The 25184-nt window shown below is 41.5% G+C and overlaps 2 protein-coding genes across 4 annotated transcripts in view; both read right to left on the bottom strand.

Annotated features, from left to right (window-relative positions):
• LOC134356658 (protein disulfide isomerase Creld1) overlaps positions 1–13878 on the bottom strand; it is a 62619-nt gene extending 48741 nt beyond the window's left edge. For both annotated transcript variants that reach the window (XR_010020407.1, XM_063067647.1), the window contains exons 1-4: positions 13577–13878; positions 11874–12055; positions 8339–8421; positions 4382–4492 (exon numbers count right to left, since the gene is read on the bottom strand). Coding sequence is in view for 1 of the 2 variants with exons in the window: in XM_063067647.1 (XP_062923717.1) it covers positions 4382–4492; positions 8339–8421; positions 11874–12029 (350 nt within the window). In the remaining variant the exon portion in view is untranslated. The remainder of the gene's footprint in view (positions 1–4381; positions 4493–8338; positions 8422–11873; positions 12056–13576) is intronic.
• An 8452-nt stretch (positions 13879–22330) lies between these two features.
• LOC134356656 (interleukin-17 receptor C-like) overlaps positions 22331–25184 on the bottom strand; it is a 107258-nt gene continuing 104404 nt past the window's right edge. The window contains exon 19 of one of the 2 annotated variants that reach the window (XM_063067639.1): positions 22331–24728. In XM_063067639.1, coding sequence (XP_062923709.1) covers positions 24139–24728 — 590 coding nt within the window. In that variant the 3' untranslated portion in view covers positions 22331–24138. The remainder of the gene's footprint in view (positions 24729–25184) is intronic. The other variant, XM_063067640.1, reaches the window with a different exon arrangement.

Genomic DNA, 25184 nt, shown 5'->3' with positions numbered 1-25184 from the left:
CAACGTTTGGCATCATCTCTTGACCATAATGTCCCCCTTCCCTTTCCATGCGGCATAATTAGGCTGACCATTTATTTTACCCTAATGCTGGATAGAAGATACGAAGCAGTAACACCAAAGGATGCTGATTATTCTTGATGATGTGGTTGGCACTCTCCTAAATGGACGTGATATAGTCACCGCTGTCCTTTGACTGCAGCAAGGGGTTTTATGGGTGTCTCGAAATACGTCATTACAATAAGATTTAATTATCTCCTACTGATGGGTGGCAGTTAGATCTGTCCCAATCCTGCACATGCTGATTAGCAGAATGTGACCCCTCCAAATAGAGCTGCCCTGCCCTTTTGCTTCAGTAGGTGTCCCTGCTGAGGCTGGCCGTGCGCATGGGTCGGGCTGTCGCATCCCGATTTCCATGATGGCCGATCGGGTTTCGGGTGAAAGTGAGCCTATTGATTTTTGGCAAATGAGCAATTTTATACGAATATATAACCCTGAACTTTGCCTGCATTCTGTAAGTTAGCGCATTTTAATTTGAGTGAGCCCAAAAAAGTGCTGCTGTAATGCGCTGTTTGCGCTAATTGGAGTTCACAAACAGACAAACAGAGCATGAGAGTTTTAGTAGTATATAGATACTACTGGGTTATGGTCACTATTACAGTCTGTACCTGGAGATGTTTTGCATTGAGTCACTGAGTTTCTAAATCTTTGGTTTATAGTAATAAAGTCAATTGGATTTCTAGTGTTATCACCTGGACTTTTCCAGGTCCACAAGCATCTTGGGTGGTTTTTAAAGTAGGTATTCATAATGACCTGATTATTCATCTTGCACCATCCTACCCATTTTTCACCTCTTTCATTTCTTTCTCCTAGTCCAAATTTTCCTATGGTATTTCCATCAGCACCTTGCCCTATTTAGATCTCCCATGACAATAATAATATCTTGAGATTTGCATCTATTCTTTGCTTCAATTTCTTTACTACAGTTATATTAACAGGCATGTCCAGCTCACACATGTCCTGCACTTCCTCCATGACATTGCAACAGCTTCTAAGAAAAAGACTTGAAGAGCTTTCACGTCTTCTGATTTGATATGTCGCCAAGAAAAAGCCTTTTCCACGTAGGCTCCTTTTTCATTCCGCGTCCTTATGGCCTCCAATGCACAATTTGAAACAGGACTATCACCATACTGCAATTTAATGTCCTTAGAGGCACCTTGTGCTATTGAATATGGCATAGGTTCAAAGTGCCTCCTTAGTGCAGGCTAAGAGTGAACACATTGAACTACCACTTGCAGTCCAAAATCATGGCTCAGATATTTGAGAAACAAATGTACCCACATTGACATCAAGTATGTTGGATTTTCTCCATATCATGTTAACATAGGAACTCATACCATAGAACTGTCCTGCTGGAGCACCTTTAGCACCCACAGCACTTGAATACTTCAGCTCAATCTTTTCCTCCAATTTAAGTTGTTCAATCTTTCTTTGTATCTGCTCCTTTCCTCTCCGAAGTTTGTGTTTCCTCCAAAGCTGTTCTTCGCCTCTCCAAAGCTGTTCTTCCATGTGCTCCTCTTGGTCTTCCAAAGCATGTTTATTCCTCAATATCTGTTGCCTTGTGCATAACTCAGCTAAATCAGCTTCTGTTCTAATGTGCCTGATAGTCAGACACACAGATGCTTTACTAGCAGTAAAACCTGCTGAATGCACATTAGACGGACTGTCTTCAGGATATATGTCATCCTGAAAATAATCAGCTTTATACATTGGCAAGGCATGCTCTGTGGCTCGTTAAATATCTTCATTTGCTCCAGCAACTTGACCTTCAACATCACACGTTTGTTTCAGCCATTGTTCAGCCACAGCTGTGACTGTGTTAATAAGAGTCCGAATATTTGCAAAGCTTTCAATTTGTATATCTCACTCTGAGATAGGCATTGAAGACAACACATTGTTGTCTTGCAACTACTACAAAGATTTTACAAATCATCCAAATGAGGCTGCACTTGCAAGAAATTTTGCTTTTCTCCTAATTGTCAATATTAAATCATTAATCTTCTTAACAATTTTATTATATTCCTTTCGAACACTGTCAACTTTACTTGCCAAAGCTTTCCCAGCAAGTTTAATTTCTCTTTTAGTCCTGATTTCAAGGTCACCGCTTCCAGCTTAACTCATGTTGTTTTCCTAAGTGCATGAACCAGACAAAACAACGGCATTCAATTCAGAAGTTGGCAATCGAAATATTTCAGCATTTCAACAGAACCAAGCACCGAATACTTAGGCAAACACCTCACTACAGAGGTTACGACCAGTGATGACCATTGCAAACTGTATTCCAACCCCAAACACACAACATGACTCAATAAAAGGACGTTACTTGCCACAAGCTGCTTCTGGCTGCGGTGTTTCTAATTTCACCAACAGGTCCGAATGCTGATGTTCATTTGGTATAACTGATGGAATCTTTTGTTGACAAAATGTAGCAGCAACTCGAACAAACCAGCGCCACCACTGATGATCCCACGGGGTGGATATCTTTGTATGACACGCCCTCCAATCAATCCAATAATAATGTTCCACAAAGTTGAAGAAATTTATTCGATCCTTTATTAGCACTAGCAAAACATATAATTTTGAAGTGATGAAACTTAAGAAACTAAAACTAGTGATATTAAACGTACTTAAGCTGACTTAAGTGAAGTTAGTAGAGTTAAGCAAATTTAAATGTAATTACGCAAAGTTAAGCATAGTTAAACAAGATATGGCATCCAACAGTCCCCAGCTCAAGCTGCCCAGAATAAAACACATGTAACTTATTCCCTTCACTTTTACCACACCCAGCCACATGACTAACGATCGTAATAAACATAATATACACGCAACACAGAATACAATGCAGATAGAAAATAGATACAAAGCTCCTACACGAGCAGCGTCTGCAGAACACACTACACTAGCACTGAATCAGAAGCTCGCCATATCATAATGCAGCACTCTCCACAACCAACTCCTCACCAGCTATGCTGTTCCTTGACATTCCTTGCACTCATGCTTGGATCTCCTCAAACCCAATCAGAAGAAGTATGCAGAACAACTGAAACAAATTAAGGGCTAATCCAACAAGGAGGTTCGATGTTTCACTTCTGGATAAGCAGTCCTGGCAAGGGACTACAGAGGCGATTAAAAGTGGGACTTGGAAAAAATTAATGATAGAACTGGACCCCTCTCCTACACAGTGGAGATTGCATCTGATGTCATTTGGAGACAATCCATCAATCAGTTGGGGAGAGCAGAGTCAATTGTTAGAGAAGAAAGGTGTCTAGACCTGTCAGAACCACTTCCTGTAGTCCCAGAGTCAACTCCTACAACCACCACAGAGGAGGTCCCAGAACCTGAGATGGATTCATACCCACGAGCCCCACTTGCCAAGCAGAGTGACCTGCCTTGTCAGGAAAGATGTTAGCCCACAAGAGTACGAAATCCTCCACAGCCACTAAATCTTAAAGCCCATATTGGATAATTTAAAATGTACTATGCTGTGTATGTCTATATAATAGTTGTATTCTATATTATACCGTGTCTACAGAAAGCATTCTATATCAAGTGACAGTGTACAACTAAGCATGGAGGAGTGTTGTGCATTTAATATTTCAGTAATATTTGAGTAACATTAAATATTTGTGATTCACATTACTGATTACAGATTATAAGTAGAAGTACTTCAATAGCATACGTCATTATGCCACTATGCGCCTCACAAAAGTAAAAATAGACACACATTTTTCAGCTCGTGTTTTTTTTTCTTTCAATTAGTTCTGGAGTTACAAAACAAAGCACTTATAATTTCCTTTCTTCTGCCTCCCTGCCTTCTTAAAGGGTGGAGTGACTTTTGCAATTTTCCAGTCTTCTGGAACCACTCCAGAATCTAGTGATTCCTGAAAAACCATTACTAATGCTTCCACAATCTCTTCAGTTACCTTTTTCAGAACCCTGTGATGTAGTCCTTCTGGTCCAGGTGACTTATCTATCCTCAGACTTTTCAGTTTCCCAAGTCCGTTATCCACTCTTGTCTGTTACTCTTTATACATCTTTAAAAAAACTTCTTGTATCCTCTAATATTACAGGCTAGCTTCCTTTCATATTTCATCTTTTCTGTTTTTATGGCTTTTTAGTTGCTTTTTGTTAGTTTTTAAAAGCTTCTCAATTCTCTACCTTCCTACTATTTTTTTGAAATATTATGAGTGATTATCCTATTAATAAGTACATTGAGAACAAGAGCTCATTCCAGATGTTTAAAAATTGCTGCACTGCATTACTCAACATCAAGAAAAAGATAAAGGACAAAGCAGAAGGCAGGAAGGTGAACTAAAGCACTTACTTTGTGAACCACCAATTTTCAATGTGCTCTTCACTTTGTTCCACCATCTGATTACAATCAAAATTCATGCTTTCACAGAGCATCTCGATGATCTCTAGCAGACGAGTCTCACTGAATGCAAAATTAAGTAACAAAATTATAATAGGTGTATTGACACAATAATTATGAGATAAACATGCAAGGTAGGCTTTTAGCCAAAAAGATCCTACAGATCTCCAAATGCAAGCAATCATTTCAATTCTTGGATTTCTGTCTGTACTTTCCAATTAGGAATGCCACCCATATACTTGTATTTCTATTAATGTTCGTATATAGAGCTGCACTGTAACAGATCAGGCCTCGACATCACAATTCAAAGTACAAAGTAAACGTGTACAATATACAGCCTTGAGCTTCGTCTCCTTACAGGCAGCCACAAAACAAAGATACCCAATAAAACCCATTTATAAGAAAACCACCATCAAACACCCTGAAAAAATAAAAACACAAATTGTGCAAACAATAGAAGCAAGCAAATAACATGCAGGACTGAAATTCACAAAAGTGAGTCCACAACCACAAAGTTATTTCATCACTGCAGCTAATCCAGGAGCCCGTTAGTTGTAGGCCATTGCCTTAGTTCAGCACAGATACAAGTAAAACCTTGTGGTGCTGCAAGCTGAATACTGGCCCGTCCCTCACCTTTGGCCCCAACACCCTGACATTTTCAAACTGGCCCAGCGCTTAAATTGGCCAAAGCACAGGTCATTCCTCATTCTTGGACCCAGGCCCCGACATTCAAACAATCAGATTCAAATAACCTGCAGAACAGATTAAGCTGAGAGCGACAATTTATCTCAGGCTGTGCAATTTGGTTAGCCCTGGTGACCATTCAAACAATCAGAAAATCTTTTCACTGTTTCCAAATGCCTCCAAGAATCAGACATTTAATCTCTAAATTAATGAAAACTCTAGTAGTAGATCAAGTAACACAAAACACTTCCCTTTTTAAATGAAAGTTGGTTGTCCTGGTTAGACTAGATTGCCAGCTAAGGCTGATGTAAACCCAAGGGGAGCGATACAAGGCATAACCACCCCTACTGATTGGGATGCTACATAGCCCATTATTGTTAATTTAATTTCGAGTAATTTTCACGACTCTATCTTTTCCAGAATGCTTGCATTCTTACTTTCCTCATCACCAATATGCACAGCCTTTAATGTAATCAATAGCTCATGTGACACAGTAATTAACTGATGCAGCACTATATGTGAGGCACCTCGAGAGCAGGGCATCAAAATTTGAGCTAGTGTGCCACAAAGTTTTAAACAGATGAATAATCAAGTTAAGCAAAGTCATGCAGTTATTATAAAGTGGATAATGTAGGTCAATCGACATTTTCAGAAAAAGCAGTTTCATTTCTCTGCAGAAAAAGGACGATTTTAAAATAGTGAAATATTTCAAAGTTCAAAGTGAATTTATTGTCAAAGTACACATATGCTACCATATACAGTACTACCTTGAGATTAATTTTTCTTCAGGTATTTACAGGAAGCAATACAATTTGCAACAAGAAACTATTCATAAACAGATAAAGATTGACAAACAATGTACAAAAGACAAAATGTGCAAATAAAAACTAATAATGAGAACACAAGTTGTGAAGAATCCTTGAAAGCGAGTCTGTAGTTCATAGAAACAGAATCATGTTTAATACCACTGGCGTATGTCAGAAATCAGATGGTAGAGGGGAAGAAACCATCCCTGAATCATTGAGTATGTGCCTTTGGGCTCCTGTGCCTCCCCCCTGATGGTAGCAATGAGAAGAGGGCATGTCCTGGGTGATGGGGACCCTTAATGATGGAGGCCATGTTTTTCAGGCATGCTTCTTGAAGATGTCCTGAATGCTATGAAGGCTAGTGTCCACAATAGAAATGACTGAGTTCACAACTTTCTGCAGCTTCTTTCAAACCCATGCAGTGCCCCCCGCCCCCATACCAGATGGTGATGCAGCCAGTTGGAATGCTCTCCACAGTACAACTGTAGAAACTTGGATGTGTCATCGGTGACATACCAAACTTCCTCAAACTCCTAATAAAATATAGGCACTGTCATGCCTTCTTTGTAACTGCATGGATATATTGGGCCCAGGATAGATTCTTAGAGATGTTGACACCCAGGAACTTGACATTACTCACTCTTTTCACTTCCGATCCCTTTAATGAAGACTGGGGTGCGTCTCCTGTCTTACACTTTCTGAAGTCCACAATCAGTTCTTCTGTCTTACTGATGCTAAGTGCAAGTCTGTTGCTGCCAAACCACTCAACTAGCTGATACATCTTGCTCCTGTACACCTTCTTGTCACTATCTGAAATTCTGCCAACAATATTTGGCTCGTTGTCAGCAAATTTATAGATGGCATTTGAGTTGTGTCTAGCCACACAGTCATGGTGTAAAGAGAGTAGAGCAGTGGGCTAAGGACACATTCTTGAGGTGCACCAGCATTATCAGCAAGGTGGAGATGTTAAATCTGAACCACACAGACTATGGTCTTCCAGTTACAGAGGGAGGTACAAAGGCCCAGGTTTTGGAGCTTTTCAATCAGACCTGTAGGAATGATTGTTTTAAACACTGATCAAGCCTGACACAAGTATTTGTATTGTCCATGTGATCCAAGGCCTCATGAAGAGCCAATGACATCATATCTGCTGTGATCCACTGTGGTGCTAGGCAGATTGCAGTGGGACCAGGTCCTTGCTGAGACAGAAAACGATTCTAGCCCTAACCAACCTATCAAAGCACTTCATCACTGTACTTCATCAACCTATGGATGAGCATTGTTAAGGCAGCCCACTCTGTTCTTCTTGGGCAGATTGTTGTTCTTTTGAAGCAGATGAAAATTATGACTGTAGCAATGAGAAACTGAAAATGTCTTTGTACACACCTGTCAGTTGGTTGGCAGAGGTTTTCCTAGCCCTACCAGGTACCCTATCAGGGCCTGTTGCCTTGCACAGGTTTACCCTCTTGAAAGACATTCTGACGTCAGGTTCTGAGATAGAGATGACAAGGTCACTGGATACTGTAGGAATCATCATAGCCTAGTTTTATTCTAGCTTTCAAAGTGTGCGTAAAAGGTGTTGAGCTCATCTGGGCGTGAAGCATCACAGCCATTCATCGTGTTAGTTTTCACTTTATAGAAAAGTAATGGCCTGTAAACCTTGCCAAAGTTGAAGTGCATCCAATTCAACCTCTTACCCTCGTTCGGAGGTCTTCCTTTGCTCTGGAGATAGCCCTCCATGTCGTACCTAGCCTTCTTGTTTCATCCTGGATCACCAGACTTAAATGTCACAGATGTAGCCCTCAGCAGACTACAAACCTTGTGGTTCATCCACGGAACACACATCAAAGTTGCTGGTGAACGCAGCAGGCCAGGCAGCATCTCTAGGAAGAGGTACCTGGCCTGCTGCATTCACTAGCAACTTTGATGTGTGTTGCTTGTATTTCCAGCATCTGCAGAATTCCTGTTGTTTGCGGTTCATCCATGGGTTTTGATTTGGGTATGTACAGTATATTCTCATAGGTGCACACTAATCCACACAGATTTTAATGAAGTCAGTGACAACTGCATACTCATTCAAACTTGAACCAGTTCAGAGTAATGATGATTCAGTAACTTCATGGTTGTAAGATAAGAAGTGTTTCTGAATCTGGTGGTGTGGGTCCCAAGGCATCTATACGTCTTGCCCAATTGCAGTAGAGAGGAGAAGACATCCTGCATGTTTGGCCACAAATGAAGGCAGAAAAGATACATTTCCCATCACAACATGGAAGTTACTAAGAAAACCTTGTAATTTACCACAAATTTTTGGATCAAGATTCCTATAAGAATATGACCTACCAATGTGCAGAGAGTTCTCCCACAACTCATTAGGCATCCAATGTATACTATACATGGATAAGTAACCATTACCTCTTACCTGATTTCATACTTTGCCAAATTTTTCTTCTCCCAGTCACTGTTCCCACCACCAAAATTCTTGTTTGCAGTTTTCTCCATTCCCTGACAAACAAAAACTTTACTTATAATAAATCTGAGTCATACTCTTTCTCGTTACCATAACCAAATATCCAAATCTGTAACTCTCAAAGGTAGTCATAGCCGAAGGCTGGTAGTGGGGACGAGCTCCCACTGTTAAACAAATGCTCTTCATGGCGTGCGTCTCAAACAGCCTCTGACAACCGAGTCCAACTCCTGGCCTTCACGTGTGGCATAGTTCTTGTGCCCGGCAGAGCTGTTCTCACTGACAGGAGAAGGGGCAAAGGCGGGCCACTGGCGCCTTAAAAACCAGTTGCTCCGGGCAGATGGGGCTCATTAACCATGGATGGTAGCTCATCTAGGAGAGGGAAAACTCCGATTTCAAACCTCCACTGCCTTGCGGCTATACCTGCTACGGGAAAGGCTTTGGGAGTAAACCCGGAGGAAAAATCCAGAGTCAGAGTCCCGAAGGCGGCTGACTGCTGTACCCATCACCGGCACAACAACTCCTGCGATGCAGCTGGCACCAAATGTGTATCGACTTTCGTCGTTCCTTTGGACCCGTCATCAGCACGGAGAGGGGGGTCCCACTGCATGGGCAACAGATGGATCTCCATATCAAATCTGCCCTGGCTTGCACCCTGGAGAGGCCACAACCAGTGACTACCAAAGGCGCAGTACCCATGGTCGATCACGACCGATGGAGGCCACACACACACACAACTCTCAAACACAAGAAAATTATTGAAATACATAATTGGTCAGACATCATTTGTGCTGAGAGTACAGGAATTAATGTTTCAAGTGCTTTTATCAGAACTAGAGGTTTAAATCAAAACCACTTTTATATTGCAGAGAAAGGGGATAGGAACAGAAAGAGTAAAAGGAAAGGTTCATGATTGAAATGGTAAGCAGGAGGTTTTGATTGTTAAGTTGTGGTGATGCTGGCTAAAAGGCTGGAGTAAAGACTAGTGAATAACGATGGGAAGTGATAAAAATTGGAGGTGACAATTATGATGGGAAGAGATAAAAATTGGAGATGACAATGAAAACGGAAACTTCCTGTAAAGAGAAAAAGTACTGAATGCTGGAAAAACATGGCTAAGATAATTTCAAAAAAATTTCAGATAATGTGCCAATGCTGAGTAAATGTAGAGGTCAAACTGGGAATGGGATGGCGAATTAAACTGTCAGGTGAACAGAAGAATTGGGTCATCTCATAAACAGAGTAGAAATATCAGCCAAGGTGACCATTGACCTGTGTTTGATTTCACGGCTGTAGAGGAGATCACATCATTAGAACTGAATTCAGTATTCCTATACAAACAAATCACTGCTTCTGTTTTGGTCTCAGGGTGTGAAAATAGATTTTTAATTTGGAGATGCAGCATAGTAACAGGTCCTTCTGGTCCAATGAACCTACGCCACCCAATTACACCAAGTGACCAAATAACCTAATAACCTGCACGCCTTTGCAATGTCGGAGGAAACCAGAGCACATGGAGGAAACCCATGCATTCACAGGGAGAACGCACAAGCAGTGAGAATTGAACCCTGGTTGCTGCCGATGTAAAGTGATGCACCAACTGCTACACTACCACACTGGCCTAAGGTGTTACATTTCCGGTGGCTGCATGAAAAGGTGCCATGAGAATAGGGGTGCATGTTGGTGACGAAGGGAGAGTGAAGCAGGGTGCACTGGAGAGAATGAGCTCTTCGGAACACTGAAAGGGTAATGTACAACTCGAGGTGGCATTGTGTAGAGTTGTAGGAGTTTAGTTTGATCCATTGAGCATGGTTACTAGGAAGATGAAAGATGAGAAGAAAGAGAAGGCGAGATCAGAAATATGAGAATTGGAACATGGTTGAGACGCCAGTTAACAAAGAGGGCAAGAGAGAGCTTGGCCTTTTTTCCTTGGAGCAACGAAGGATGAGAGGTGACCTGATATAGGTGTATAAGATGATGAGAGGCATTGATCGTGTGGATAGTCAGAGGCTTTTTCCCAGGGCTGGAATGGCTAACACGAGAGGGTTTTAAGGTGCTTGGAAGTAGGTACAGAGGAGATGTCAGGGATAAGTTTTTTTAAAAATATAAACGCAGAGAGTGGTGAGTGCGTGGAATGGGCTGCTGGCGGCAGTGGTGGAGGCGGATACAATAGGGTCTTTTAAGAGACTCCTGGATAGGTACATGGAGCTTAGGAAAATAGAGGGCTATGGGTAACCTTAGGTAATTTTTAAGGTAAGGACATATTTGGCACAGCTTTGTGGGCCGAAGGGCCTGTATTGTGCTGTAGGTTTTCTATGTTTCTAAGAAAAATGAATCAAATCTGTTGGTATGGAAGAAGACATCATTAGAACAGATGCCAGCCCATTTTCTTGTCCACTCACATATTGTTCTCCAGCTTGTTGAAACCACTTTAAACAATTTCAGTTTTGCCTATCTAAAAGGCAAGAACATTCGCAACCTTTAAGGGTTGTTGTGATAAAGTAAAAATTCTAGCCAGTGGTTAGAATCAGGGAGCAAGAATCACAGTATCTTGTGAAGGAGATGAGATCAAACTCAAGAATTAACTAGTTTAAAAATGAAAATGCAGCTTCTTCCACTTTCAAGTCAGAAATTAAGGGCTCACTATTAATGTTATCCAATCAGACTTATGTTAAAACACAGAACACAAAATACCAACAAGTTACCCTATTGTTGAAATGCCCATTATTATCAAAGAGGAGTGAAAATCTCTCGCTCACTTCACACAGTCTGACATTGGCATTTGGATTTCTGATCACTGTAGCAACACAAAGATAAGGGGAAAATATTCCAATATATTTGAGAAAATAAAAGCATTACAACCTTTATTTTAACCTCAATGTTTAAAAATGGGTCAAAAGTAAATAACCATTTGAATACTGTTTCCATTCTACAAAATAAAATCAGTTAAAATTCACTTGACACCATTAGCCTCTGAACAATTTGCATTCATAAAGTTTTAGGATCATAGAAAGAATAATCTGCAGAGGGAAAAAAAGGCATGGGAGCAACAGAGACAGTGAAGCTAGCTGATTGGACCACAGCCACATCAATGATTCAATGACCATTTTACAAATACCATCTTAAATATCCTCATCTTTGTTAACCCGTTCTATGGTCCCACTCACTCCACTGCTGTATTTCCCCCCTCGAACTCTGGTCTTCTCAACATCCTCAAATAATCAATCCAACATTGGCAATCATAGCCAAATGCAGTGCCTCACAATTTCTTCCCTGGACCTCTCTACTTCTCACATTCCTCCTTTATCTAGTGTTTCCGAAGATCCATTTGTCCTGCTTTTAATCATCCACAGTAATGCGTCACTGTTTTTGTTTGGTAACATGGAGAGTACTACCTTGGAATGTTTCAGTATTTTAACAGTGGTATTAAAATATTGCTACTTCTCCTGTGGACAAGCATCTGCTAAGTTTCTCAGACACAGCTCCTTACCTTTCTGAAGTTCTCAACAATATGACGGCAAATCTGACAGGAGCTCTGTTCTGGGGCAGCAAACTCCATAAGTAGCAGAGTTATGATCGAGCAGAAGAACTGCCAGTGGGCTGGGGAGATAAATAGCCTGTGACTCAGCGGCCAAGAGATCTTCATTATGAATTGGAATGTATCCCCTATCCCTGGAAAACAGGATTGTATTTAAAAAAGGGAAAACAAAAACATTGTATCATAGTTTACTACTTCTGCCCATTTGCTGCCATTAAAAAATGGAAATGCAGAACTGGAGCATTAGTTTAAATAGTCACTCTTCATTTTTCACTTTCTTTCCATTATTTATTAGGAAAATAACACAATTTGCTCAAATTGTTTATATTTACTGATTAGCAAGAGGAAAAGTTATCAACAATACAGTGCACCAAAGATGTGCCATATAGATCCAGTGTTGAATGATGCACAAATATAAAACCCCGTCCAAACATGTTGTAAAAAATAAATGTGACAATTCCTGGAAACAGCATTTAGAAGATATGACATATTCATTTTAAGAACAATCTTCTAATATGTGATGTGTTGGAGAAGGACTGATGGTCTGAGTGCCATGACTGAGAAGGAAGTCTTAAGTTCCATTCCACCAGGTTCAAGAACAGCTACTTCCATTCACCTTTTTGATTCTAGAACCAAAAGGTTGCAGGGAATGTGGCTTATGTATTACGTGCTTGTGTCATTGCTGCCAGGTTTGTATTGTCCCTGAGTGTACTTGTACACATGACAATGAACTTGACTTTAAAGTTAATATCTACAGTATAAAGATTATCACGATTTAAATTTTAAGTATCTTCATACATAGGCATTTTATGAAATCACGTGTGCATGTGCAACACTAATTTGCCTCCTGCCTTCCCAAAGCACTTTCATCATCTACAAAACAAAGTTAGCATTAGAATACTCGATGCTTGTCGGCAAAAAAAAAGCTAAAAGTCATCACCATCGGGGAAATAAAAAGCAAACAATTTAACCGTCATCTCAACCAACAGCAACAGCACACAGCTTCTACATTTTGCATTACCTGCAAAGTGACCACCTATAAGTAATTCACAAAGCTTTCAAGAATAAACCTCCCATATCACTGACTACCACCATTTAGAACTATAGCAACAGCAAGTGTGTGAGTACACAGAACGCTGAAGCTCTCCTCCAAGTCACTCATTATGCTAACTTGGAAATATGATCATCCATCCTTGATGGCCATCGACGGAAAGCCGTGGGACTGCTTACCTAAAAAGAACATCTTCACCACAAAAGCTTACTGCTACCTTCTCGAAGACAGCTGCTGATGTATCTTAAAAGCCTGGTCTTGCAAGCAATGCCCACATCCAATGAGTCTCAAGAGACAACACTAAGCACATGCATAATATATTAGACATAACTACTAAGACATGCACAAAAACATGCCTGTGGCTTTTAGGAAAACGCAAAGTTCTCTGCAGAAATTAACCCCCCACCCATTGTATCACACCTCCCCAGTACTTTGACACCGCCCCAAAATCCAACCCATTTCGCCCTCAACCACAGCTCAACAGGTGCAGAGACGGACGGCTGTCATCAGCCTGTCGGTGTCCCGGCTGGGGCAGGGCGGGGCAGGGCAGGGGTAGCTGAGTGAGCCACCGCCGGGGACGGTGACTCGCCTCACTCATACTCACCTGGCAGGTGTGGAGGTGGAGAGGGCTGAAGGAAACACTTGGGCAAGGGGATCGAGGCCTGTGCCTCGGACAACCGGCAGCAGCCAGCGCCCGGCGCCGGCCCGACGAAGGTAACGGGGCCTCACTCAAGGGCAGCGTTACAGCCTCTCACCGACGGCTCCTCTTCCTCGCCCAAGGCCTCCGCTATTTTTTGTTGAATAAATTCTGAATTATATTTGTATTTTTCTCTGAAGAATAACAAATTTGCCCGCAGACGACCCCCGCTTTCAATCTCAATCTCCGTCTGATTGGTTCCGTGGGCTTTTCTCGCCCCGCCCTCCTGGAGGAAGACCAATCGGATTGTGCCGCACGGTTGGGTGCAGTGAGTGAGCCCGACAGCGCGGCCCCGCCCCTGCCCGCGACCGCGCACGCGCACGCCACCGGGGGCGCGCCTGAGGTCAGCGTCTTCGGAGGCCGGTGAAGTGATTGCGATGAATGGTTTTAACTTGAAGTGAAATGAGCAAAGGCCACGCACAGCTGCGCTTTGGGACTGTCCCTAACTGCTTTCGAAGAAAGTCTGTTAATGGTTGGGTTTGTGAAATACTGTGGGCCATTGATGGAGTCTCATATTTGTTTGCGCTGAATAACCTCTTTGGAAAGTTGAAAGTGACTGTAGTAAAACTGATTGAACTGAGATTTAGAATTGGTGTTGGTTTATTGTTGCCGCGTATACCAAGAGAGAGTGAAAGCTTTTTGTTTCATGTGCCATCCAGCCAGATCATTCCATACAAAACTATTTCGAAGTAGAAAACCTCCCATGTAGAAGTGGTGGGGCAGGTGGTGTTGAAGAAGCTGAGTGTCTACAGAAGGACTTAGATTGGAGGAATGGGCAAAGAAGTGACAGATGGAATACAATATAGGGAAGTGCATAGTCATGCACTTTGACAGAAGGAATAAAGGTGTGGACTATTTTCTAAACGGGGAGAAAATTAATGAGCGCAGAGGTCCTCGTGCAGGATTCCCTAAAGATAAACCTGCATGTTGTGTGGGCGGTAAAAAAAGGCAAAGGTAACGTTCGCACATGCTGTCTTGATGTTTTGGTTCCCTGCGACGCTTCAGTTGGCAACACTGGTGAGAAATGGGGTTCACGGGACGGGACCGCACCCCGAAGGTACCGTCTACCAGGCTGCTCCTGGAGATTATCAAAAACATGGCCAATCAACGAGCTCCAAGCACGGGAATGTGCCTCTGTGAAGAACTGCAGTTTTTATTTTCATGGTCAAGAATGAAGTCACATGATCTATCGATTGTGGTGTATCATTTAAATTTTCAATAGTGGAAATTAATTAGACCGTAAGATATCGGAGCAGAATTAGGCCATTCAGCCCATCGAGTCTGCTGTGCCATCCCATCATGGCCGATTTATTATCCTTCTTAACCCCATTCTCCTGCCTTCTCCCTGTAATCTTTGACATCCTTACTATTCCAGAGCCCATCAACCTCCACTTTAAATATACCCAGTGACTTGGCCTCCACATTCCACAGATTCACCACCTTCATCTCCACAATCTCTCTACCTGGGCCTCTTAGTATTTGATAGATTTTAATGAAATCACCCTTCTTTCTTCTAAATTCCAGTGACACAAACCCAGAGCCATCAAATGCTCCTCATAGGTTATCCCTCTCATTCCAGAATCATTTTGGACAGGGAGGACAGGTGGTTTGAAAGAGGTGTTAAAGACGGCATCTTTGTCGGACTGGAAAACCCTTCCCTGAACAGAGGGAGTGGGATACAACACCATCCACCAGCTACTTACAGTGCAGTCCTAACATCTCTACCCCAGTGTGTACACAACAGTTCACACCTCCATTCATGCAAAGATAAGAGTACTGACCCTCCCATTATCTCTACAACTGCTAATGACCCTCATGTGATTGCTATACTTTTAAACAACTCTCAGGGTTTACAAGCTGGAAAACTACTCACCATGGATCAGAACTGAAGAAGCCTCTCGGATGAGTGGTGAAACATCTTCCAGACAACACAGCAAGTCCAGTTGCCTTGATTTACTACAGCTTGATATATGGAGTTCTTGATTAAACAGGGCATCAATGGTTTAGGGGAGAAGGGAGTGGAATGGGGTTTGAGAGGGATAATAAATCAGTGATGATGGAATCATGGGGTAGACTCTGGGCCAAATGGCCTAATTCTGCTCCTATGTCTTATGGTCTTAAAGAACAGAATGCATAACACGGTTATAGAGAAAACAGAGTGCAGGTAGAGAAATAAAGTGCAAGGGCTTTAAGGGGAGAAAGAGGTCATCCTTTAGTGTATGAGGGACCCGTTCAGAAGCCCAATAACAATGGGATAGGATTTGTCGCTGAATTGGTGGTTCATGCTCTCAGGCTTTTGTATCTTTGGCCTGCTTTAAAAAAGGCAGAAAATGCTCAGTAAAACCAACAACGTCTGTGGGACTACAAAATAGAGTGGATGTTTCAGACTGGCAACCCATTGTTTGAAATGTTCACTATGTTTCTCTTTCAACAGGTTCTGCCAAACTTTCCAGCACTCTGTTTTTATTTCAGATTTCAGTATTTTGACTTTCATTATTTTAACTCCAAGATGCCAATGTCTATGGATTTCTCAATTATAAACTAATTGCATAAGACTTATGGAATTACTTTAATGGGACGTGCTAAAGCTTCGAACAATATAGATAAACATGACCTCACTAACCATTGTAATGGGATTTAGTGAGATCATAGATCTCTTTTGGAGTTTCTCGGAGATGATTTCGGCTCAAAGCACATCCATTGCCAATTTTTAAGTGACCTTCCCTGTATCACAGGTGAAGTAATTTGTTGATGTGTATGCAGTATTCCTCATGAAGAAGCACTTGGTTGATAATAGAGGAGATGATGAACTACTCAAAAGGCCAGGCAGCATCTGTGGAGAGACTAAAACAGTTAACATTTCAACTCAATAATCCTTCATCAATGGTTCCGTTTAATATTAGAGAATGTATACAATATGTTAAAAGTTTTGTTAAAGTCTGTTCCGAGCCTTATGGCCCATCAGGCCAGTACCACCTGCAAATCTTACTCTCTGCAGGCAACCTCGAAACAGAAGAAAAACCCCAAAGAAAGAATGACAGAAAAAAAGTTAAGAACCTCAAAGCCCCCACCCACCCCCACACACAAGCAGCATCAACATTCCCTCCTCCCCACCCCCTCTTATTCTAGCATAAAGCATTAGCATTCCCACAACCCACCATGCAGGTAACAGCAGATCCCCAAGGAGAGACCACGGTCCACAGTCCATCCAAGAGTTTGACATCCCTCAGGCTCCCTCTCTCACTAACGAGGGAGAAAGATATCACTCCTTCCATAGCCACAGGGGAGACAAACAGTCACGGTTTCAATAATGCCGTCAGTCTGTAGTGCTGCTTTTATTTCGACTTTCCCCTGACTCAAGGATCGGCAGCAAACTCTCACTTACCATTGAGAGAGAGCAAGAGTGATTACCCGAGTGTAGACGCCTCTGACAGCCACACTTGCTGTCTTGATGTTCCAGCTCCCCACGATGCTTCAGTTCGTGACACTGGGGAAAAATTGGGTTCACAGGGCCGGGTTCTGAACGTGTTGTCTTCCAGGCTAATCCTGGAGATACAAAACCATGACCAATCAACAAGCTCCAAGAACAGGAATGCGCTGCTGTGAAGAACTGCAGTTTGAGTGCAACTGTAAATCACGGGACCCCATCCACCCTGAAAAGGAAAAAAAGCCATTTGAAGAAGATGAATTTAACTGTTCTGCTGATAAGCTGGGAGAAATGACCCTCTGACATCATCTTTAGCCCTGCCTATGAACTGAATATTTCCAGCATGTTGCTTTTATGTCATAATTGTAGCATGGGTGAGCAACAAATGCTGGACATTGACAGTCTCCCACCAAGGATCAACCATTCACATCCCTGTGCCAAACCACCTACAGTGATGGGATCCCACCATCAATATCCTGAGCTCACTATTCACTAGAATTAAATGTATTGCCTCAGATGAGATAACATATAGAGAGTTTGAATCTCTCTGAGTCTACAAGGCACAAATGATGCAAGTTTAGGGCACAGCTGCATAAAAACTCAAGAAACTGAACATCAAAGAGGCTGAGTAGAAGGCATTGAAGTTTCAAGTGTGGAAACAGCCACCACAGTCACTGAGTCCGCAAGTAGTGATTGATGGTAATCCAATAAATCAGTGTATTCCAAAACGTTTTCATCTACGTCCCTTGGTTTTCACCACTCAGTTACACATTAAGGACATTTTACAGTGATAACCAACTACTGCCGTCTTTAAACACATGGGGTTGACTCTTCCACATTGTCTTAAACTCACACAAATACTCCCTGGCATAATATTGGAGAGCTCCACCAGGGGCAGCCCCCTAGAGAAGGGTTGGGCATGGGGTTAGCAACCCCATCCTGTAAAAACCCAGAGACACAGGAGATCCAAAGACCCCATCCCTGGGAGAGAAAGACCTTCACCTGGAAGACTTACGAAGTTCTGGGTTGAAAGCTGCAAGCCCGTAGTAGCCACAGGGCCAATCAACAGAAGTGAAGCTGGCTGAAGAATATTTGACAACACAACCTTAAAGTTGACAGCAAGAAGATGGGCTATACCTGGGGACAACTTCAAATACCGGCCCAGGACCCTGGCAGGCTGCTGCTGGCAGTCTATGCCCCAGTAGGAGGGAAACGGACTTCATAGTAATATTGGGGAGCAAGAAGCAAAATGCATATTAGTGCTTTGCCACTGGGCTTACAGGTGAGCCCAGTGGCGAAGGATAACGTAGATATTCCTGATGTCTAGAATATCTTGAGCTTGCTCTAGCCTTAAAAGAAGTCAGACGTATATTGAGGCCCAAACAGCTAACAGTATTCTTTTTTTGCAGGCCCTTTGTGTCAAAGGTGGCTTTCAACATACTGGTTATTGTTGGAAGACACATCTATACCTTTAAAATTATGTGACTATTGCAAACTAGCTACCACACATTCTTGACAGGTGGAGATCTTGATCTAATGCCAAGGACTCAGGCCCATGAGGGAAAAACGAAGCGACGTTTAGTCAACTTAAGCACCAAGCCAGATTAAAAAGATGAAGGCATTGAGGGCAAAGGACAGCTGGTATTCAGCTCAGTACTCCATGAGGCTTTGCTTGCCTCAGTGCTGAACTGACAGTGCAGCTGCAAATACAAAATACTGGAGGAACTCAGCAGGACAGGCAATGTCCATGAAAAAGAGTAAACAGTCAGGATGAAGGGTCTCGGCCCGAAACCTTTCCTGCTCTTTTCCATGGATACTGGTTGGCCTGCTGGGTGTGACGCTTTGGACTTCCAGCATCTGTAGATTTTCTTGTGTTTGTGACTCTGTAGATGCATCCATTCTCTCACCTCAGCACCGAACTGGCTCCGGTTCTGTGGCCTGCAGCCATCGGGTACCTGGACAGTTACAGCGCGGAATCAGCTCCGTGGTAGTGGACTGACTTTCTGCTGTTCATGTTCTGTGTGTTATTTATTTACTTTTTTATTGTTTGCACGGGTTATTCTTCTTTCGCACATTGGATGTATGACTGTCTTTGTGGTGCAGGGTTTTTCACTGATCCCATTGTGTTTCTTTGTTTCATAGCTGCCTGCAAGAAGATGAATCACAAGGTTGTAAAGGAACTTTGTATGAATCCATAGACCAATTGTAGATGCAGTTCTGTTGTTAAAACTAGAGAACCTAGATTTGCAGTAAGAGCTTAAGAGGGGGTTTGAGGGAGATGTTGACAATGCAGAGAGTGGTAGGTTGGCCAAGTCAAAGGTGGTGACGAATCAGCATATAGGAAGGAGATTGAAAATTGGCTGACCGGTGCCACAAAAACAACCTCGCACTCAATGTTAGCAAGACCAAGGAGCTGATTATTGACTTCAGGAGGAGGAAACCGGACATCTACGAGCCAATCTCATCAGGGGATCAGAGGTGGAGATGGTTAACAACTTTAAGTTCTTCGGTGTTGTAATTTCAAAGGACCTGTCCTGGGCCCAACACAGAAGTGCAATTATGAAGAAAGCACAGCAGTGCCTCTACTTCCTTAGAAATTTGTGAAGATTTGGCATGACATCTAAAACTTTGATGAATTTCTATAGATATGTGGTGGAGAGTTTATTGACTGGATGCATCAGGCCTGGTAAGGAAACACCAATGCCCTTGAACAGAAAATCCTTTGAAAAGTACTGGATATGGCCCAGTATATCATGAGCAAAGTCCTCCCCACCACTGGGTGCATCTACATGTTGTGCTGTTGCAGGAAAGCATCATCCATCATCAAGGACCCCACCATGCTCTCTCCTCATTGCTGCCATCAGGAAGAAAGTACAGGAGCTTTAAGACCCACGTCACCAGGTTCAGGAACAGTTATGATACCTCAACTATCAGGCTCTTGAACTAGAGGGTCAACTTCACTTGCCCAATCACCAAAATGTTCCCACAACCTTTGGACTCACTTTCAAGGATTCTTCATCTCTAGTTCTCAATATCTATTGCTCGTTTGTTTGTTTGTTTATTTATTTATTTATTCGTTCATTCGTTCTTTTTGTATTTGGACAGTTTGTCCATCCTGTTGGGTGCAATCTTTCATTGATTCCATTGTGTTTCTTGGATTTACTGTGTATGCCTGCAAGAAAATGAATCTCAGGTTTGTATATGGTAACATATATGTACTTAGATGATAAATTTATTTTAAACTTTGAATACTTGGAATACATTGCCTGAAAAAGTGGTAGAAGCAGAATCGGTGATGGCATTTAAGAAATGACTAGATGAGCACTTGAATCGACTAGGCTTTGAAAACTTCGGGCCAAGAGCAGTCAAATACGATTAATGTTGAAGTGTGCCCAATGATCAGTGTGGATGAGGTGGGTTGAAATGTTTATTCTATGCTGTATGACTCAGAATTACAGTTAAAGAGTGACAATAGATTAATTAATTCTCATTTTCATTCATTCTCTCCCACCACAGAACGCTGATCTCAACATTATCGCGGCTGTCTGGGATTACCTGGAGAGACAGAGGAAAGCAAGACAGCTAAAGACTGCACACTGTGGCAAGTTCTCCAAGTTGCTTGGAACAACCTAGCAGCCAATTTTCTTCAAAATAATTGCATGGCAGTGTGTTTAAGATGCAGTTTTAAAGGCGAAGGGCAGAATGACCAAACATTGATTTGGGTTTGTTTTTTTAAACTGTTTACTGCTCTTTACAGTAATTTTTTGATATCTAGAAACTTTTCATTTCATTATTTTTGAAAACATCTTTGCTTTACACAATTTTTCACATCTGCCTAAGACTTTCGCACAGGGATAGATATATATATAGATTACAAACAGAAACTGCCTGTCCTCTCATGATAAGCCAACACTCTCATCCCAGAAATTAGCCTCGTGAATCTTCTTTAGACTGCCTCCAATGTTACTATATCATTTTTAGGTAAGGGAACCAAATCTGAGCAGCAGTATTCCAGGTGTGGTCTCATCAACATCCTGTACAAGTATAACAAAATCTCCATATTTTTAACCTTCATCCCCTTCACAATAAAAAACCAATACACTACTGGCCTGTTTACTTGCCTGTTTGATCTGCATGCTATCTTTTGTGATTCATGCACTAAATACCTAGCTCCCTCCAAACTTCACTCATTTGTGGTATACTGTATAAAATGCCCATCTTTTGATTCCCCTTACCAAAGTTCACACTTCCCCACATTAAACTCCATCTGGCAGATTGTCACCCAGTTGCTCAATCTCTATCCCACCACAGAATCAGAATATGTTTATCACGGCACGCCCTTCTACCTAGTTTTGTATTGTCAGCACACTTGGAAACTTTATGTTTTATTCCTCCTCCAGGTAATTCATACAAATAGTGTACAATTGAGGGTGAAGAGCCTATCACTCCAGCTTGGAAAGAGCCATTTGTCCCAACTTTTTGCTCTCTGTGATAGACATTTTTCACCCATTCTGACACACTTCCTCCACAACCTTGGGCTTTTAACTTATGTTATCAACCTCGTACGTGACACCTTGTCAAGCACCTTTTGGAAATTTAACAACACACACACACTTTCTGATGTGTGTTCTGCCAGTGGGTTCTGGCATAACACATGTAGTTGCCCCAATGATGGAGGCAAATTCTCCCTGTGCAAATTGATCGATCATCAGTATGACACTGATCCTAAATACGTAAAGCTTGTGTCTCCTGAGCTGCCTTTAAGCTCAAGAAGCCTGTATTTTCCACACTGCCTTTAAACTTACAGACCCCTCTATCCTGCACCTCTGTTAAACTCATAGGCCTGTATTTTCCACACTACCTTTAAGCACATGGGCTGGTGTCTCACAAGCTATGTTTAAACTCATAGATCCTGTCGCTCTTTCTTCCTTTAAACTCGTGGAGTCTCTATCTCATTAACTCCACAGGGTCCATTTCTTGAATCGCATTAAACTTACAGTCCCATGCCTCACCCACTGTCTCGAACCTTACAGGACCATGATTCTTGCTCATCTTTTAAACTCCATTTCCCATCCTGGTAAATCACTGGCAGGTCCTTTGAGCCAGCACAACATCATTCTTGTTGGGTGAAATACTAAGTTCCACACAATAGAAGAATTCTTCATTCCATGTTAATGTTTATGTTCTATACGTAAAGCTAGGGGGATTAGTTTTTCTTTAATGAGGTAAGGCTTTAACACCTCATTAATGATTTCTCAGATCCATCTACCCCTGAACAAAACTCAGTCTTCTCTGAGTGAAACACTGTTCTAGCCTTTTTTTTTATCCCGACTCCGAAATGCAGCAAGTGACTGTAGCGTGGAGACGTTGCTCAGATCTGGTGTGTTGCTGTTCCAGTATTAGACCTACACTCATCCCACAGTTACACACAGAAAAGACTTTCTCACAAGCAATAAGGACGCAACCACTACAATTTTTTTAATTTCACATTATCCAGATAACACAATTGACTTTCGTTTCTATGTTTGCAATGAAAGAAAATGCATTCATTAAGTACACCCCTGAATGAACAACTGATAGCCTTCGAGCACCTCCGAATCGGTATTTCCAAGACAACATTTTAGTTACTCCATTTCAGGACATAATTGTAGTTCATTTTACAAGGTTAAAGTGTTGCGTAGCTATAAGTTATTGCAATTCTTCTACTCTTTAAGTTGGATAACTTGCAGTCAGTGAACAATTGTCTCAAAGTAACCTGGAGCAACTGCTATTTAGCACTTTAAGCTTATTACACTGAGTATAGCACACTCTTTTTGTATTAAGGCAAGAGAAACATATTTATATTTATTTATACAGTATAGATAGAATAATTTAATAGAACAGGTAAATAAAATCCGAGCATTTGCTACTTTGTTCACATGTATCCTTCCTGATCAATCACTGGCCGTTTACACTCTTTGAACACTCACCACTACCCTCCAGCCCACCACTGAGAATTTAAGACTTCATACTACTATTGTCCATTGACGTGCAGCAGTGGTTCTCGGTGGACAATACAGAGGCCGCAAAAAATAAGGAGTGTAGAGAAGGGAACAATAGCAGATCAAGAGAACCAGAACATTGTTGGATAGGGTCACTTTTGAGAATAATTGACTAAGTTATGTTGACAAATTACATTTTAACTTAATTAACATGGATGAAATCAAAAGCCAAATAGATAGGTTTCTAGGAAAAAGGTGAACTAATAGTGGATCAACATCAACCAAAAGGTGGCCACATCCCTTAGGCCACATACATTATGCCATTTCAAACTTTCTTTTCCTGTGACTGGTTTGCAATGACATCTGAGAAATAATGGTATAATTATATTGCATACAAAATATTCAAAGTTATTTACATTGATGGACTATACACGAACATTTTGGTCACAAAATAACACCTGTAGAAGAATGAAGAGGTCCATTTGTTCACGCTGGATTTTTTTTCCGGGAGTGAATAAAGTCTTTTTCTATATTGCTAGCCTGAGCACCCTGAGATCGAGAGCAGATTTTCATTACCTAGTGCATATACAGTTTATTTAATAACAAAATCTAGTGGATAAACAAACAATATATCTTCATTTCCCAAAGAACATATTAATTCTTTCAGTTTGTTGGTCCTTCATTAAAGTATCAATCATTTAATATTGCATCACTTTGAAGATTGTTTCGTTTTTCAAATTGATGAGTGCTTTAGAAAGTTATTTATCAAGCATTGATTTAAAACATTCCAGCTTAGTAACCATATCAAAACGAAGGTAATCCATCCCAAAGTTGCAGGAGTGACATCATCAGAGTACACCTAAAGTTCTTGCTTTTCGTATAATATACTTTATAACAACCTGCCTTTGCCTTTCACTCTTGGGTAATGGTAAGAAAGATTTTTCCTTAAGGGATCTTCAGACTGTAGAAGGCTTCTCAATTTTCATCAGTGGGATATTTATCATCGCAGTACTTTCATGTTGTCCGTTGGATATCTCCTCTAATGTCTTGCATTCAGGGAATCAAACTGAGTGACTTTTTTCCCACCTCTGACACTCCTTAATGCCATCCTTGAGCGATCTGCTAATTGTTGTCAGACAGCCATATTTCTTCTGCTCAGAAATGTGTTTGGTTGGTAACCCAATCTCTTGAAGAAACTCAGAAATTTGTGAAGGTAGACTGTAGATGGGCATTTTATTAAATATCTCTGGTATGCATGATCTGTTCAAAAGATCCTCAAAGTATGCTACGACGTATTTTCCAGAAATATTCCCTTTAGTGATATCAGGAAGCACGCAGTTCAAGGAGGCCATAAATCCATCATATGGGTCATGCAGGGTTTCAGGATTCCCTGTGGAATTTAACAATTCATTACATTTTATACTGGCATCCTTGGAAAAAAGGATGATGATTTTTCCACCTTCTTTTGAAATCTTAATCTGTTGAGAGTGGAACCATGGCAAAGGGCCTTGAATGCTGATTTCTCTACGTTTCCATAGGTCCACAACTACTTCGACATTTACGTTGGCCAGTGCAGAAGCAAAGGTATTGACGAGCTTTTCAAACTGGCTGTGATCTGCCGAATACAGTAGAAGGACCCCATCTCGAATACCTGGAAAGAAGAAAGCATTATATTACTACGATACAATCAATGTGGAAATGTATATATGGCTGTATTTCCAGCCAGATTTTGTTGGGTTGGCATCTGTGAAGGAACTTGTCTGGTTTCCTTCCTGGGTATGGTTAGGCTGACCTTCCAATTTACTCCAAGCCCTGTGAGTCTGTAAAATGAACACTATATAAAATATATATCTTAGTTATGTGTGACACATCCTAAATATATTTTCTGTACGAATGTGGTCAATACTCTCTCGCAAATTAATTTACCTAGAAAGAAATTAAATTTTTGCATATCACAAAGTGCATTTATTCAGACGTGTTAATTGGCTTCTGTAAATAACCTTTTGGAGTAACTTAATTGCAAAAGTAAATGGAATTGAAAGGCACTAAGTTGCAAGGGTACCGGGAAATAACAAACACAACAAAATCTGCAGATGCTGGAAAACCA

Source organism: Mobula hypostoma, chromosome 15 (genome assembly GCF_963921235.1).
Source record: "Mobula hypostoma chromosome 15, sMobHyp1.1, whole genome shotgun sequence".
Lineage (NCBI taxonomy): Eukaryota > Metazoa > Chordata > Chondrichthyes > Myliobatiformes > Myliobatidae > Mobula > Mobula hypostoma.
This window is presented reverse-complemented; position numbering and strand designations above follow the sequence as displayed.